Genomic DNA, 18,035 nt, shown 5'->3' with positions numbered 1-18,035 from the left:
GAAATATGAAAACAAGAACCTTTTGTTGTAGTTTATTGTACAAATATGAAAACACATACAGCAGTTTATAATTTAGTAAAATAATACTGTAAGTCTAATACATAAATGACAACAAATCTGCACCAGCAAACACAGTATCGTTCGAATATGACATATAGGCCTACATAATCCTGGTGACATCACTATACTTCATTTTATCGAAAAATTAAAACCGCTTTCAAAATCAAAAATATTTACAATAGACATACATTGATATTTGTTAGGACATCATTCGTTCACCACTTTCTCTTACTCAAATTATAATATAGGTTGTAATATAAATAAGAATAACTGGTGCTTTGAAGATCAATTAAGACTAGGCTTTTCACTAGACTAATGTTGTGTTTATGTATGAAGGATATGGAAATTTAAAGGGAAGATTTCACTTCTGTGACAAGAGTAGCTTTGAATCAGCTCTCTAGTGTAGAAGACAATTCACCATTTTCATTCAGCTCCTGTGAATGAGAAACAACAAAATAAACATGTACGTTAGTGTATAATGAACCAATCCAGCTCACATCAGGACGGTAGGTAACAAGTTATACATATGATTCACTACACACTAGCCCTTCATTGATGAATGGTGTTACCCGAAAGCTCTGCTAATTTTTCTGGCTGTTTTACTGTATCGTTTTGATTTAGCTTTTTGCTTATTTATTTTGTATCTCCATTGAGATCCAGTCACTGATACCCACAGCATTGTCATTTTTTCAGTAATTTGCCTTTGGATGTATACAAGGACAGTATATACGTGGTACCACTATCAGCAGGTTTACAGCAAAAATTGAAGGAGAAACTTTTTCTATACGTAGGCCTACTGTAATATATTCAGCTCTATAATAACCAGTCCAGACTAGTAACTGTGAACTGAAAATTCAAATGGTTCCCTAATCACTATTAACATTTTGGATGAGCCCAAAAAAGTCTTGGTTTTGAGAGAAGAATGTTATAAAAAATTAAGGCAAAACCTTTATGATATCCAAGCCACCAATCAGATCTCCTTTAAGATAAACTTGTGGATACGTTGGCCAATCAGAATACTTTTTCAAGCCTTGCCTCACATCATTGTCCGTTAGTATATCAAATGTGCCAAATTTAATTCTATAAAGAAAACAAAGACTATTGTAAATTGATTTGAAGAGTGAGTATTTATGCTCCAGTCTAGTTTATTATTAGTTATATTCAGACGGCCTTACTGTACATCTGAGTTAAAGTTATGTCAAACATGAAATTATATGTGTATTTTACTTCCGATGTACGTCCACACGATGCCTAATACAAGGCGAATTTATTTGCTAGCTTTGAGGACGCTTTTGGGGGAGGCCTTTATTTATTTGGGTGTAATGGTAACATGTATAATCAAATAAGTAAAAATGTTATCAAAATGCTTGGTAAATTGTAGATCATGTCAATCAATGAATTCTACTACAAATAGAAATGTAAAATACAGTATTGAAATGGAATATGCTTGGTTGAAAACTAAATAACAAGTATTATTATTAATCAATTATGAAAAAAACAATAATTACTCATTTTCCTTGAGGATGGTGACGAGTGTACGGCTAAAACCACAACGAGGCTCCTCAGGATCACCCTTCATGAAAACCATTATTGGATTTTTATTTATTAAACTTTCTAACCTGAAAAAGTATAAAGTAATGATATTACCATACTAAATACTAAACACAATTTAAGAAACACTTGATGTTTTGTCCCCCAGAAACATGAAAAATAAAGATTAATATAATCAGACTTTGAATAGGCTATTTTGAAGCTTTCGTAGTAAACAAAACGGAAAAAATAATGTTTTCACAAAAAGACAAAATAAATGAATAATAAATTATAATAAAATAAATGAAGAATAATATAATCATACATTTTGAAGGTTTAATATTACAGTTAATCACAATAAATGATGTTTCACTTACAAAAAAACAAAATAAATGGTTAAATTCAACCAAAAACCAATTGGCTGGCAGCCAAATAGACTCTTTTTTTGCTTAAATTAATCTTTTTCAGGTAAATAATTTTGTTTGTATTCAATTTTTGTTAAACCTGAGTAACTATTATGTAACATTAAAATTGCATATTCAACAACAAAATTATATTTTATTTATATATAAACAATTATTTTTTCATTTTAAAATATGATAGAAAACATGATGCTGATTCAGATAAGTATTGTTTGGTTTGCTGGACACCAAGAGATAAAAGATGAGCAGGTCAATGGATTATCTGTTTGATTACTGTATATATTATATTTCTTACCGTTTTTCTATACTTTCTACTTTAGGGAGCGTAGAGTCCAAGTCACCAGACTCTTTCATTTCTTTAATAATATCTAACCCACCAATCAGCTCGCCTTTAACATAAACCTGTGGGTAGGTTGGCCAATCAGATAGCTTCTTTAATCCTAGAAAGGAATATGAAAAAATATGAAGTATGGGTATCTACAAATGAATACTGTACTGTATTATGATGATACCCAGAACTCTTGAACAATAAATGGTTTTTAAACCCATGTAAAATCGTTTTCTTTTATTCAAAATGGGCTTAGGGCCAATTTACACAGACAATCGGTAACGGTAATACAAATATAGAATCTATGTTATTCCTTATGACCATTTACACACAAGTAGCGGACGGCGGTTATATACAGGATAGATAGATTCTACATGGGACAAGCTACGTGGTTTACTGCTTACCGTTACCGCTCGTCTGTGTAAATTGGCATTTACTTTTTTTTTTCTTTCGTGGGAATAACCCACCTTTATTGTAATTTCTTCTCATTTTCACTAACATGACTTAACAGGTATTTATGAACGTATTCATTTACAAACAAAATTAAAATCCAATTTTTAAAACGATATAGATATATATTTGACATAAAAGAAGAAACGTTGATAAAATAATTGGCATTTACAGTGAACACCAGTATATACTTATGCATCAATTTAGTTGTCCCCACCTGGAACATTTGTCAAGGCAAAAAAACCTTTACTTATCGTTCATCTAAAAGCTGGAATGAACTTCCAAATTAATTAAAAATTAACTTTAAAGATTTTTCAATAACTTCATTCCAAAATACAATTAGTACTCAACATTTTTAACTGAATTTTTTGTTTTCTAAAATTGATTGCTATTTTTAATGTATATTTCAATTACTCTTTGTTTTTATTTTATTATGTTTGTTATATTTTCAATTACTGTACCACTTTGGAAATCAGTGCACTAGTACTGAAAGTGCCTGCAGAATAAAGAAAGAATAAATAAAAATCACTTATTTTGGTCTGAATATAGGCCTATTATAAATATTTATAAGTACAGTACTTAACAGGTATTTATGAATGTATTCATTTACAAACCAATGTATAATATTATATATAAATGTCATTCTTAAAACGATATAGATACATATTTGGCATAAAGGTAAATAGACTCTATACAAATGAAGCTATAATGGAAGAACCGTTGATAAAATAATTGGCATTTAAGTGAACACTAGTATACTTATATAAAAGTAAATATCTACAAGTAGTAAAAATACTAATCAATTATTATTATTAACAAAAGCTGTTGTCTCTTTTGCTGAAATTAATACAACATAAAATAATAAATAAATAAAATGACCTTTACCTTGTCTTACACTGTCATCTGTAAGAATATTAAAAGTACTAAACTTAATATTTGACTCATTGAAGATTTGAACCAACTGTTTACTGAATCCACATCTTGGTTCCTGAGGTGTGCCCTTCATAAAGACAATACAAGTGTCTGCATTTACTAGTCTTTTCAGTTTTGTATTCAAATCCTGTAAATACATAAATCAGACATTACAATGTAAATTCGGCGGTTACATATGTATTGTCCCTCAAAAACATGAACAATGAAGATTGATTATATCTGACTTTGAATAGGTTATTTTGTAGTAACTAATCACTTCCGTAGACAAAAAACGAAAACAATATATATTTCCACTTATAAAATGACAAAATAAATGATTAAATTCAACCAAAACCCATTTAAAATTTAAAATGTGTTTTCGATCCAATTTTTGGATAACTATTATGTGACAATGGCATACTCAACAACAAATTATTTAATTAGTTATCCGCTTGGTATACCAAGCGGATAACTCCTTGTTATTGTATGAGATCAACAGTTTTTTTCTGTATTATGCTTCTTTCCATCCTTCCTTTTTGTGGATCGCGTTTCTCTAAAATGTGTAAACATAACATTTCATAACTTTGACAACATATGGGCATTTACGTGAAGTTGTGCACCTCCTATTTTTGAATGACGTCATAGTTGCGCAACGTGACTTACGCGCAATTTTATGAATTTCAATGATTGATCATAGATTAAAAACCAAAAGTCATTTAGTATTGACACTTTGACAAAATTTAAGTCATATCAGGGGCAAACTTTCTACGGATTAAAAATGGCATGTTTCACAAGAAGTTACGCGCGCACGCGCATTTAAAATTTCAAAATGCGCAAAATTAATTTCTAATCAACTTTTTATGCGTTTCTTGTCATTTTGAGCATGTCAAAAATTCCCACGGGCGCGCAATTTTTTACGCACGCGGTGCGCACGTAGCGTTAAAAACATATTTTTTTCTCTTGAATTATATTTTTCAAGCCTTTCCTAGTAATTTTAAAAACAATTTAGACCTTTTCCAGTTTAAATAACGCCACACGAACACGTTGAATTAGACAATTCGTGCGCGTTTTTTATGAAAAAGCTTAAAAAATCGTCAAAATAATGTCTTTTTTTAAACAGTCATAGTTTCTAAAGTAAACCGTGAACCGTTTATTTTTATTAAAAAATCTAGAAGTTGATGAGTTGTAGATATCGGATCATGCATCGATAGGGCTAAAAAAACATTTTGACGTCATCGTATGGCCACACGAATGTAAAATATAGGATTTTTGTCTCTTTCGTTATTGCTCATCACATTCAATGGAGCGCATCACGCTTAACAGTATTCCTTTTTCTCCTACATTTATATATTGTGTAGGTCAATCAACTTTCTTTAGCATGAGATAAAAATATTTTAATTTTTATGACGTCATCATGCCTAAAAATTTTAATTACGTGGGTCACTAATTTCATCTTTACAGTAAATTTTAATCTGTAATAGCTCGTAAGAATAAGATGTGATAATCACGATTAAAACGTTTTCTAGAAGCTATTGGATTGTAGATACGAATTCATGTAAACATTTTGCCAATCGGATGTTGTGACGTCATCATATGGCCAGTTGAATAAAAAAAGTCGTATTTTCATATTTTGCGTAATAGTTCATCACATTTAAAAGGGTGCGCATCTATATTTTACGTATTCAAATTTCTTCTACACGTTAATATGTTGTTCCTGAGATAATTTCCTTCTGAAATTGCTATCTAAGTGTTTCATTTTGATACCGTCGCCATGTTAAAAATTGGAATAAATGGCGGGTCCCGTAATTTCACCTATTCTACACTGTATGTAATATGTATACAGATTATACTGTTTGCATGTATATACTATATGACACAAAATTGACAGAATTCAGCACTAACAGCATATCATATTCTTCAGTTCTTGTCGTAATGCCATAATCTTTATCTGTGTGCAATATTCCAACGTATGACGTGCACGTGGCGTTTGTCGTGGTGCGGATAACTAACTCGTCAAAGTGACGAGTTTCATGTCTAGTTATTATTTAAGAATTATTTTTTCAGGGGGACAATACATCTTTAATAGGACATTTCTTTTGGTTTTACTTTTGACATAAAAAACATATGATGCAAAACAGAATTGATGTATATTTTGAACACTAAACAGGCACATTACTATAATATCAGTGGGGTTGTTGTACATCTACAGTACAATAAGTGTGAGTGAGTGGTCGAGCGGTTAAGGCAGTGGAACCATAATACGTTGCCATAACATCGCAAGGGTTCGAGGCTCACTCGCTCCATGGTTCTGGGGTAAAACGAGTTTTCTCGGATAAGGACTATAAACCGTAGTTCCAGTGTACACATCTGAGAACCTACAGTAGTACATCTTTCGAGACGACACACAATAACTGTCACAAACTCATCATAGTACTATACTGTACACTGGGCTCTCTGGGAGAACAGTTTTTGACTGAAGAGGCTACCCAGTACAAAGAATAAATACAGTGATGAACTTACCTCTGATGGTTGTGGTGGTGCTGGAGGTGCTGGGCTTGCTGTATCATCCACATGATGTTGAACCTTTTTAGTTAATTCTTGTGGATTAGCTCCATCTAGCGAATCAATTTTCTTCTCATTCTATTTTTTTTAAAATTAATAAATATAAGATTTATTATTGTTTAAATTAACTGTCTATTGATTTATGATTTTATTCACAAAAGTCATTCATAAAAAATCATATTTGAGTACCGGTAAGTAATAACTTGTGGTAAAGACTAGAGATTAAAAAAACAACATATATACAAGCCCATAGGAGATGTTAAATTGGATGGATTTCTTAAAAATAAAATGTATTAATTGATAATTGAATAAAGAAATGAATGTAAGTATAAAATATGTATGTAGATGATAAAAAAAAAAAAAAACAACTACGTTATAAGAAAAAAATAAGTTAATTGAAATGTGTTTGATAATAATATGTAAAATAAGAGGAATTCAGTACATGTAGACATTGTGTAGGGAAAACATAAAAACAAAAAACAAGGGAAAATGTCATAAAAAAGAATTGTATGTAAACAGTAAATGTAATAGCCCATGAACTATTATCAGGTAATCAACTAACTACTAATAAATAGCGAAATTGTTTTTTTTCATGAATATTAAGCCACTCATCTAGAACCAGAAGATTCATAAATATGTTACTTTATAGTTTTAAACTTTTATTACAAAGTTGGTATCATTTTACAGATGAATGGGAACAGCTACTATCCAGTAACAGGAGAAACTTCAATAATCTTTCATTCATATCAACAGAGAAAAAAAAACATTTTATACTCAATTCTTGCATTGAAAAATGAACTAGAAAAATGAAACCGAGAATAAGTATATTGAAATTGGAGACAGAAGCTTATTACCTTGATGAAAACAAACGAAGGGACAGCAGTAATAGAATACCGATGAGATATTTCCGCAACACTCTCAGCTTCAATCTGCAAGATAAAGAATAATTTACATTTTTGAAGGTGTCACTCAAAATAATTCATAGAATAAAAAATGTTGCTAACCGTCATAAATTGCCTTTTTTTGCAAATATTCATCTGTACGTTTTAAGAATATTATAAAGTAGGAGACAAGGGTATAGTAACATATCCACCATATTATTTTCATCATGATATGTAGTGTCAAATTAAGTAAATAAACTGTAAAATGATCTTAATGTACAGTATGAATATCAGATATATTGTAAAAAATAATTTTTCAAAAAGTTTTTGTTGAATATGCCATTTAATGTCACATATTGGTTATTCACTACTATTCACTACCAAAAATCGGATTGGAAAAAAAAATATTTACAGTACCTGAAAAAACTAATTTAACACAAAAAATAGTCAAATTGACTGGAAGTAAATGGTTATTGATTGAATTTATTTTGTCTTTAAATAAGTTAAAACACTATTTATTTTTTTTTTCCGACGGAAATGATTAACATTATTAAAACTGCAAAATGGCCTATTCTTTTGTGTTTTTTCTTCATTTTTCATGTTTTTGGGTGACAATACATCTTTAATTATATAAAACATTAAAGATTCTCATTTTGCAATAAAAATTAAATGGAAATTAAAATGTTTTTTACATAAAATTGTAGAACAACTGTACATAGATATACAGTACTACAACATGTACTGTATCAAAATACATTTTTAAAGTGTAAACTGCAGTTATTTTTGTAAATCTTTTATGAAAATATTAATTGAATTTTATATTAGGTATACTTACCTTTAAAAAGGAAGTTTGTAAAAACCTAGTGGATAACTCTTTGACAACAGAGTCCATAACCTGACATTGTGGAGCCCAGTCAGCTCTGAAGTATGCCACAACCAATGCACTAAAGAAATAAGAAACAACACATACTGTATAGGCTATTTAGGAATCTCCTGTTCTCCTGTGCCATTGTGGGCAATGGAGTAGCGTTAGAAAGGTAAAATCTTTTCCATACTGTAGAGGGGATAAATTTACATGACATAAAAAAAAGCTCTAAAAACACAGGACTGATAATCCAAATATATTATGTTATCTTTGTTTGTGCTAACAGATACAAATGCAGTTTGCCGATTTCATACCTTGTTTTGTTCCAATCTTTTAAGTTTTTAAAATTAATATATTATTATGCTCTTTAGTTGGTCATACAGGTAATTTTGATAGGGCACTGTGAATATGGCTCTGTTGTGAAGTGAGACATGACAACGGTCTGTGTGACCTTACGACCCTGTACTTCAGTGTTTGAATGCAAACTGACGGATAGGAGATTCTTGTGTTATAGGTTCTTTGGTACTATGGTGTGGGCTTGTTACCGTCAGCACTCAGCAGACAACATACTGTGGATGGTCATTGTTCACTAGATATAATACAGGACGAGAACACAAGTAGGCTGTGGTAGTGGTTAGTATTTGCATTTGAGGTTTCCTATTTAAAAGCGTTAACATTGAAAACAAATGAAAACCAGAATGATGACTAAAAATGTTCACGTTCAAAGTGTTAATCAACAATTTTAAAGTGGTCATCCATTTTGCAACAAGAAAGGAGCAGTTTTGACCCTGGACAAATGAAGTTGTCAAGATTCAAGGACAGGCTTTGAAAAAATGTTAATATTTTATCACTAGCAATAAAATAAAATAAAATTGATATATAATAAAAAAACCCTAGTATTTATTTACTAGGATATAATGCTGTGTCTCAATTGCAGTTTTAATATTAATGTGTCAAAAATTGCAATTGAGATACAACAGAGCGTTACCATGAAAAAGGTAATAAGAGGTATGAAGGTATTGAGTATTAAAAACACCAATTAAAAAAAACAATTTTCCAATTCAACAACTCACTCAAAAATGTTAAAGTATCAATTTTCGATATATTATTTATAATTCAACGCAAATTGTGTAAAACCTGTCAAAAGTGCTGCAGGTTGTATTTTAGAATGATTGATAATTGAAGCAGGTGCGAACAGTGCAGTAACATTAAGTTTTATCATGTTAGTTTGCTGTCAAGACAAAAACATAAACAAATTACAATATGGACCGAAACGACTTAAGTCTAGATCATTCACTCTGAAACCACCTAACTCCTGCCCATTTAAAGACCAGACGGTTTAGACCTTCACATGTCTAGCAGCTTAACAATGACAACAGAGCAAAATACAGCATAATTTATTCTTATTTTGTAATTGAAATCGGCACACAAATACTTAATGTTGGTACTATAGTTAAATTACCTTCCTGCATTTTGTGTACTTTCGTTGAAATCTTTTTCCGTTGAAACGATTTTCACGTTGTCAGTGGCCGCCATGTTTCGATTTTCACAAAGATTCGCGCCACCTAGAGGTAAATTTGCGGGATATTTAAAGTAAGGCCGGAGGAATTCACATGACTTTGCTTCGGCTCAGTCAAATTACAACATTTTCATGTATACAGTAGTCAGGTTTGAAAGCTTAACCGTTCAGAATGATTGTGATGTTTGTTAAACATAATTTTACGCTTGACGGCCTAAATAGTTTATATCTATCATTAGCAACTTATTCAGCAGCAAGCAGCAGGTAAATATAACACCTGAGATATAGTCACATGACGGGATACCTAGGTATCAGAGTGCGGGACTAAGACAATTTAAAAAAAAAGAAGAGCTGCTAGGTCCTTGGAAATTGCACTTATAATTCACAGAATCAAATATCCAGTACCTCGACAGTCCAATGCTTAGGGCTGAGCTGACTGGAAACTGCTAGATCCAGATTGCACTTATTATAATTCGAAATATGAAACAAAATATAAGACTCCGGACCAGCCCTACTATGGTTGGGACTGAGCTAAGAAAACGTAGAAAAATAGAGGTAGGTCCCCCGAAAATTGCACTTATACATCATATATTAAACGAAATTATATGTCTATAGATTGGCCAACCTCACCATGATTGAAGTTGAGCTAAACAAATTGTGAAAAATAGTTGCTAGGTTCCCGGAAATTAGACTTAATATATATTAACTCTACAGCTTACTATGTCGGTCGGTTTGTCGGTAAACTAAATATTCAAAATATGAAACAAATTATATAAGTCTCCAGGACTAGCTCTACTATTTTTTTAACGGATTGTATGTGTCTCAAGGACCAGCTCTATACGCACTGAGCTAAGAAAAGTTTGAAAACAAGAGCTGCTAGGTCTTCATAAATTGCACTTATACTTTGAAAATGTCAGACCTATAGAGACATTCTTGCCTTTTGGGAGGGGATGTGGCCTCACCCCTCTGGGATGAATAGTGTCCTTGTGTAAAAGTGACGATGGCCATGCAATATTAGGTAATTATTGTATCTAATTAAGTAACGTTGTAGTGCAAAGAAATGGTCTTAATAATGTGTGCATTGTGGCAGATTATGTAAGGTATTGGATCTCAGAATCATGTGGTGGAGTGGACTAACTATAATTTGGTCTTAACCTCTCGACAACTTGGGGGGCACCGTGGAGGGATTATTTTATACATTCATTTTCTTAACAGTTGCATATAGTTATATACAGTATAGGGTACCATCATCATTCATCCACAAAACAACAATTTGGCATCAATCATTAATGGCACCCTCATAATTTTCATCTTGACATTTTCTTTTTTTCATCTTCATTTTTCAATTTCTTGATCTGTTGTCAACCTCGTAATCAAGTTCACCATCAAACAACGCTTAAATCATCACCACGTCGCTTAAATCATCACCACCGTCTTCTAATCAACTCTCACTGACATTGTGTCATCACTACCGAACATAACTACAGTGGTTAGACACCTTCATTTCGTCATCAGGCCTAATTTTACAATAATTATATTATAATTATATTAACATTGAAAATAAATCAGCCATCGAAATCGAAACTAATTAAATTTTTAATATAAACTGCGATGAAGATGTAATCAATAATGGTGACACAAATTAACCTATTCATTTTTTTCTCTTTTTGTACCTTTCGTTGCATAATATAGTTAAATACAGTAGGCTAAAACAACAGTTTGAACCTAAAATCGTAGACTTAATTGCTACAAAACCGTTACGTTATGTCTCACACGATAGGTCCAGTGTCAAGCATCTGAAATATTCGATGATATTATTGAAGTATGATGGTCTAATCAAATTGGCTAATTACCCAATCAGCTGCGTTTGCGCATCGCCTTTGTAGTAGTCTTTAATATATCACTATAGTTTGATCATATCTCATTTGTTTATTATAGCCCAGTCGTGTAGCATTTAACACAAGGTGAGCTTGTATGATTATAACTCATTAGGTGCCTATGACGTGACAAGGATAGAGAGCAGAGAAGCCATCGTTGGCGTTATTACTGACGACTGTATTTTCATCGAAAGTGAGTAATTATTATAAACACATTTATATTTGATCATATTCATTGTTAGCAAACATTTCTAAAATCAAGTAATCATACAACTGTAGTTCACGATAAGAGTCAAATGTTACAAATATAAAATGTAATTTTTAATTTTATTACCTCATCACATTTTTTAGCAATGTGATTTTACGATTAAAAAAAAAAAGTCGTAAATTATGGAGTGTGATCATCATCATCATTGTGTCCTTAATGATGATAGCAGTGTGGGGGTGGGGGTATATTTGTTGAATGAGGTGGACATTCATGGTAGTTTTTCCACAAATTATAAAACATGCACTCACCAAGTTAATTATTATTTTATTAATTATACTTTTTTATAAATATATTTTCGCATACAAAATATTTCGAGGGGTGGCTGATCACTGATTCTCTGAAATGTATAGGCCCTATACACGTTTGCCATGTTTTCTACGGCATGGCTTCTCCTCAAAACTTAGAAATTAGGTTAGATGCCTGGAAGCATCAAAGGAACATTCGACACTTCTAAGTTTTGAATTCATCCATGATGTAGGGTACAGTGTGACCTTAAAACATTCATTTCCGATAATGGTATACGAATTAGGTTATAAGATCGACAGTCGTGCCTAATTAACGTACGTTCATCTCTAGATATTATTTAACATTAAATATAACGTTACGTTGCCATCATCCAGGTGCGTGTCTTTAGCACAGAAAATGGAATGAGCCCCATGGCATTTGATGAAAACCTATAGAATGACGTTTCAACGCAACTTTAAATATTTACTTGATTGAATTAACCTAAAACTTCTACTTGTTTTATTACTGGTAATTTCTTTATAATGTAGGCTTATATAAAATAAACGTACAAGTAATGGTTCGTCGAAGATGAAAGTTGTGCAAATTGAGAATTTCTTTGGAATTATTTCTAACTAGCAACACTTATATAGCAGTAATATTAATAAGTAAACTATTTTCATATGTTGTATAAAATATTGGAAGCATAATGAAAGAATATAAGAAACAAAATATCAATGTTTATGCGGAGTTTATCACAACAAATATCACGCAATGACGGCGTGAGATCACTATGGCAACACTATCAACATTCATTATTATTGCGATCGAAAACGCAATCATGAATTTATTTTCAATACGGTTTAATTTAATGCCTATTATAGGCCAATTTATAATCATTCATTTAAAAATCAAAGGCCCCTAAATCAAGGAAATGAATGAAGTCTATCCAGGGTTTGGCCTCTTCGAGTTCGCCTTTTCCCTGTGGTACCGAATGTAAAGACATTAAAACAATATATAGGTTACATTAATAACATTTAGGTTAATCTCAATGAGGTGTCATCAACATTGAATTAGTGATATCCCCAATGTGCAATAACTTCGGCTATTAAATCAATAATTGATTGTTAGTACATATAAAAGAAAATGTTCATCGATAAATTTAAATAAACGCATGTCTCTATGTTAATAGTAACATGATTGATTTGTTGTCAAAGAAGAGACGTAACAATACATTGTATACATCAATGTGGTCTATTTATACAATACAAGTTAGATTTTGATTTATGTAGGCCTATATATCATGTTTCGTGTAATAGATTCAATATTTGCACGATACAATTCCAGTTACGATACATTGTTACAATAACTATAAATTATATTTATTATATTGGATAGAGAAAAGATCAACAACAAAAATCATGTATGTAAACACATGATTACAAAAATACAATTTTACAACAAATATATAAATTACTATAATATTTATATGAAAATTGATATGATGGAAATAAAAGTGGGATGAACCCACATAAGACAAAAAGAACTATAAATTATGAAATGTATCTGATTATTTCAAAATAAATAAAAAAAAGGTATTAGTTTCATCCCATAAACATCCTATATTTAGTTTATTTTCATCATCTATAGTGTCATCGTAAATTGGAAATATAAAAACAAAACTTGATTTGTAGTGTTTTCCCTGAAAATATAATGATACAGTTTTACTATGTCTAATAAAAAATGTATAATAACCACAAATCATCAATTCATCAATCACAGATTAATCGAAATATTATCCTAAATATGAAAAGTTTTTTCTCCTAAGAATAGAGTATTATTTTGACTTATTTTTCACTCAGCAGATACTCCTTTGGAAATAGAAAATTATCTCTTTTCGATGTGTTCCCGTGTTAAATAGGCATGAGAATGTTTTAAACACGCATATTGGATAGAATTATGTTAAGCTCTGTCTACACTATCAAACTTTATGTGACATAAAAGTATGATGTACCCAAATATGGTAGTGATATACCCAGATATAGAGTAATATCATCATGTCCAATGGACACATCACAGGTCACATAAAGTGTTTGATAGTGTAGACAGAGCATTGCACTATCAAACAAGTTTGACAAAAATGTGTGGTGTACCCAAATATGGTAGTGATATTACCAAATATAGTAGTGATATGAAATCATCATGTCCATACATGGGCACATCACATGTCACATAAAGTGTTTGATAGTGTAGACAGAGCATTACACTATCAAACAAGTTTGACAAAAAAGTGTAATGTACCCAAATATGGTAGTGATATTACCAAATATAGTAGTGATATGACATAATCATGTGTATGGGCACATCACATTTTTATGTCACATAATTATAGTTTGATAGTGTAGACAGAGCATTGGAACATATAAATAATGACGTTATCAACTCATATATGTTCTTCAATCTGTTACATTGTAAGTATCCGTTTTTCGTTAATATTATAAAGTACTTGACTATAGGCTTGCTTTTGTTGATTTGTTCAATGTGAAGTGCAATTAACTGCATATGTGGTCAAATATCTAATATGTAGGCTATGTTAGATTATGAGTATTTAGTGTATGTTATCATTGTGTTTCATCTTCACATTCATCGAAGAATCTTTTGGGATAATTATTATAATTTAACCGGTGAATGGAGGAATAATGGGTAATTATAACAAAACATGTTTACATACTTTTATTTGAAATATTGAACGAACGCGTCTTTTTCTGGTTAAAATATTCAGTATATAGGTTTCAGTAGATTACGGTACCTAAATATTTTCTGAATAAAATTTACATCATCTCAACTATCACATTGCGTCAAATATTCTTGAATTGTGTCTATTTTTTTATTTTCATAATTTGAATTTTTCAAGCTAAGATTTCTTTACAGATCAAGTTTAGACATTTGTATATCACATTACGCAAACACTCATGCATAATGATATACAAAAATCTTATGCTCTGTCTACACTATCAAACTTTATATTTAAAAAAAATGTGATGTGCCCATATATGGACATGATGATGTCATATCAATACTATATTTGGGTATATCACACTTTTTTGTCAAACTAGGGCTTTACATATATTATTATTTCGGAAATGGAAATTCCACCACTTTCTTCATTCATAGTTACTTGGTATCTTTAATTAGATACTTTTAATGAATATGCTCTTGATGTATTTTAATTGCATTAGAAAACCTGAATCATTGAATTGAAAATGTCAATCAAAGCCTAATAATATTCAACTAAATTATTAACAAGATAGATTATTTAAGTAGATTTACGATTGTAGTTAATTAATTAATACAAGATAAAATCACCACACCACGAACGTACAGCATTGCTGACTGATTTACAAAAATAGTTTTTTAAAAGTTCTACACAATTAATGATTTGACGACGATCAATAATTTAAATAATTATTCATAAAACATAAACTAATAAATTATTTTGATGAATCCGTGACGGAAAGAGGAAAAAATTATACAAACTGATTCATTTTCATTTGCTATTCTTTCATTAATCATTAATTAATGAAATAAATAACATTACTACTACTGATCGAGTACACATTTTTTTTTGCATATATAAATTTAATAAATCTGAACCTCACGTACCGCACGAATATTACACGTGAGGCAAAGGTAAAGAATAATTTGTTTGAGAATGTTTTATGCCCTAAATAAGACAGAATCTCTCCTTTGGGAAACCTCTATTCAGGGGACACCCAATGAAAGACATTTTCCTGGCAAGCGGACGAGGTTCAATATAACATAAAGTCTTTTTTAAAAATTTTATTTCTTTATTCGAATTCACAAAATAGCACAACATATGAAATACAAAGAATGAATTCAGGGTAACACAAAAAAGTAACCAAAGGTCGAACTTATTTCCATTGTGGCCCTTAAGGATGAAAAAACCTAAGAATAAACATTTACAATAAACTATAACACTTGTAGTAACAATATATATATAAATTATAATCTTTCAAGCATAACCTCTTTGAGATGTTTCCTCCTATTTAGGGGACACAACTCACTCACTCACATTCACTATCAAACAAGTTTGACAAAAAAAGTGTGATGTGTCCAAATATGGTAGTGATATTACCAAATATAGTAGTGATATGACATCATCATGTGTATGGGCATATCACATTTTTATGTCACATATAGTTTGATAGTGTAGACAGAGCATTAGAACATGTTTAGTTAGAGTAAGGTTATTGGTATGTTAAATTACATCATTGAAATCATATTATAATACTTTAAGATTCTGTGATTGATTGATAATCCTATTATACTTGTATTTACCATGTTAATTAACTTAACTTATTAAAGTAAATAATTATAATTAATAATAAAAATGTCATTAGCTAGGTTCACATTCAGAAGTTCTGACACGGAAGATGTCCCATTCATTAGCACTCTATATTGCATTTCATTTCTGTGGGCGTCAATAAATCATTTCGTCCAGGGACTCTCTCTCCTGATGATCGTGCTTTGTTTAAGATAATTTCGATGCAATCTATTGACAGGCAGATTCTTATTTCAAATTATTTATTAAATTATTTGTAATCTATTTACAGTTGTTGGGTATTAAGTTCAAAAGACGTGTCAAATTACCCTTTTAAAGAGAACAGATTAAAATTAGTTTGGATTTAACTGACAGTATGAATAAACTCTGCTACTATTTATTTATCATTTAATTAGTTGAACACTTATTATATTAGTTAATGTTAATGGTGGAATGGATAGGATGTATTAGTTAGAAGATTACGTAAGATTAGTTTTCTTGCTTAAATACTGATTGGTCATTTGGATGGTGAGAACTATAGTAGTAGAACCCCTCCTTTTGGGACACATCTATTCAGTGGACACCATTATCAAGGGGACACAAACGACGGGTATGTTTTAACAGTACAGCCAATCCCATTCAGGGGACACAAGGTTTTGTTCCAATTCGAATGCGTCTCTTTAGATAGGAGTTCTATAATTGTATTTTTCTTTGCTGTTTTTAGTCTTCTGAGCTTCGGTTATTTTATCAATTAGTCTTTTTAGATTTCAGTACCATATTTAATATCCTCGTAATTAGTTAGCAGCACTACCCGGCAGCAATGCTACCACCAGCATTCCCGGCAGCAATTCTACCACCAGCATTCCCGGCAGCAATGCTACCACCAGCATTCCCGGCAGCAATGCTACCACCAGCATTCTCGGTAGCATTTACTACCTCCAGCATTCCTGGCAGCAATGCTATCCCAGCATTCCCGGCAGCAATGCTACTCCCAGCATTCCCGGCAGCAATGCTACCCCCAGCATTTCCGGCAGCAATGCTACCCCTACCCAGCATTCCCGGCAGCATTTACTACCTCCAGCATTCCTGGCAGCAATGCTATCCCAGCATTCCCGGCAGCAATGCTACCCAGCATTCCCGGCAGCAATGCGACCCCAGCATTCCCGGCAGCAATGCTAACCCCAGCATTCTCGGCAGCATTTACTACCAGCATTCCCGGTAGCAATGCTACATCAGCATTCCCGGTAGCAATGCTACACCAGCATTCCCGGCAGCAAAACTACTCCCAGCATTCCCGGCAGCAGTACTATCCCCAGCATTCCCGGCAGCAAAACTACCACCAGCATTCCCGGCAGCAATACTATCCCCAGCATTCCCGACAGAAATAATACCCCCCGCATTCCCGACAGCAATAATACCCCCATCATTCCCGGTAGCAATAATACCCCAGCATTCCCGGCAGCAATACCACCCTAGCATTCTCGGCAGCAATGAATGACTACCCCCAGCATTCTCGGTAGCAATGCTACCCCGACAATTCCCAGTAGCAATGACTACCCCTAGCATTTCCGGTAACAATGCTACCGAGCATTCCCGGCAGCTATGATCCAGAATTTCTCTTTCAATTTCACGATACTTCTACCTATTCTAATCTCTTTAGAAAAAGAAGACACTCTTTGACTTTTTAAACTTTATACAACATTCAAATTTAGGCCAAATCAAAAAAGATTGTTCATTTTACGATATTAATTTATATATATATATATAAAGTACGATATATGTATATGCCCTAATGTA

At 31.8% G+C, this 18,035-nt stretch overlaps 1 protein-coding gene across 1 annotated transcript; it reads right to left on the bottom strand.

Moving 5' to 3' along the window:
* Positions 1-17: 17 nt before the first annotated feature.
* LOC144837394 (glutaredoxin-3-like) lies at positions 18-9,692 on the bottom strand. Its single transcript, XM_078692468.1, has 9 exons — positions 9,473-9,692; positions 7,981-8,089; positions 7,119-7,193; positions 6,223-6,342; positions 3,676-3,850; positions 2,308-2,452; positions 1,569-1,679; positions 1,008-1,140; positions 18-494 (listed from the first exon to the last, which is right to left on the bottom strand). The coding sequence occupies exons 1-9, from the start codon at positions 9,544-9,546 to the stop codon at positions 450-452; spliced, it is 987 nt and encodes a 328-aa protein (XP_078548594.1). The 5' UTR covers positions 9,547-9,692; the 3' UTR covers positions 18-449.
* Positions 9,693-18,035: the final 8,343 nt, after the last annotated feature.

Source organism: Antedon bifida, chromosome 3, assembly GCF_963402885.1.
Source record: "Antedon bifida chromosome 3, ecAntBifi1.1, whole genome shotgun sequence".
NCBI lineage: Eukaryota > Metazoa > Echinodermata > Crinoidea > Comatulida > Antedonidae > Antedon > Antedon bifida.
This window is presented reverse-complemented; position numbering and strand designations above follow the sequence as displayed.

Excerpts from the sequence above, each read along its gene's own strand:
- LOC144837394 (XM_078692468.1), bottom strand. The coding sequence starts at position 9,546 with ATGGCGGCCACTGACAACGTGAAAATCGTTTCAACGGAAAAAGATTTC. Across the intron at positions 8,090-9,472 it reads AGTACACAAAATGCAGGAAG|TGCATTGGTTGTGGCATACT; the intron begins GTAATTTAACTA and ends TTATTTCTTTAG. Across the intron at positions 1,141-1,568 it reads ACCATCCTCAAGGAAAATGA|AATTAAATTTGGCACATTTG; the intron begins GTAATTATTGTT and ends TTTTCTTTATAG.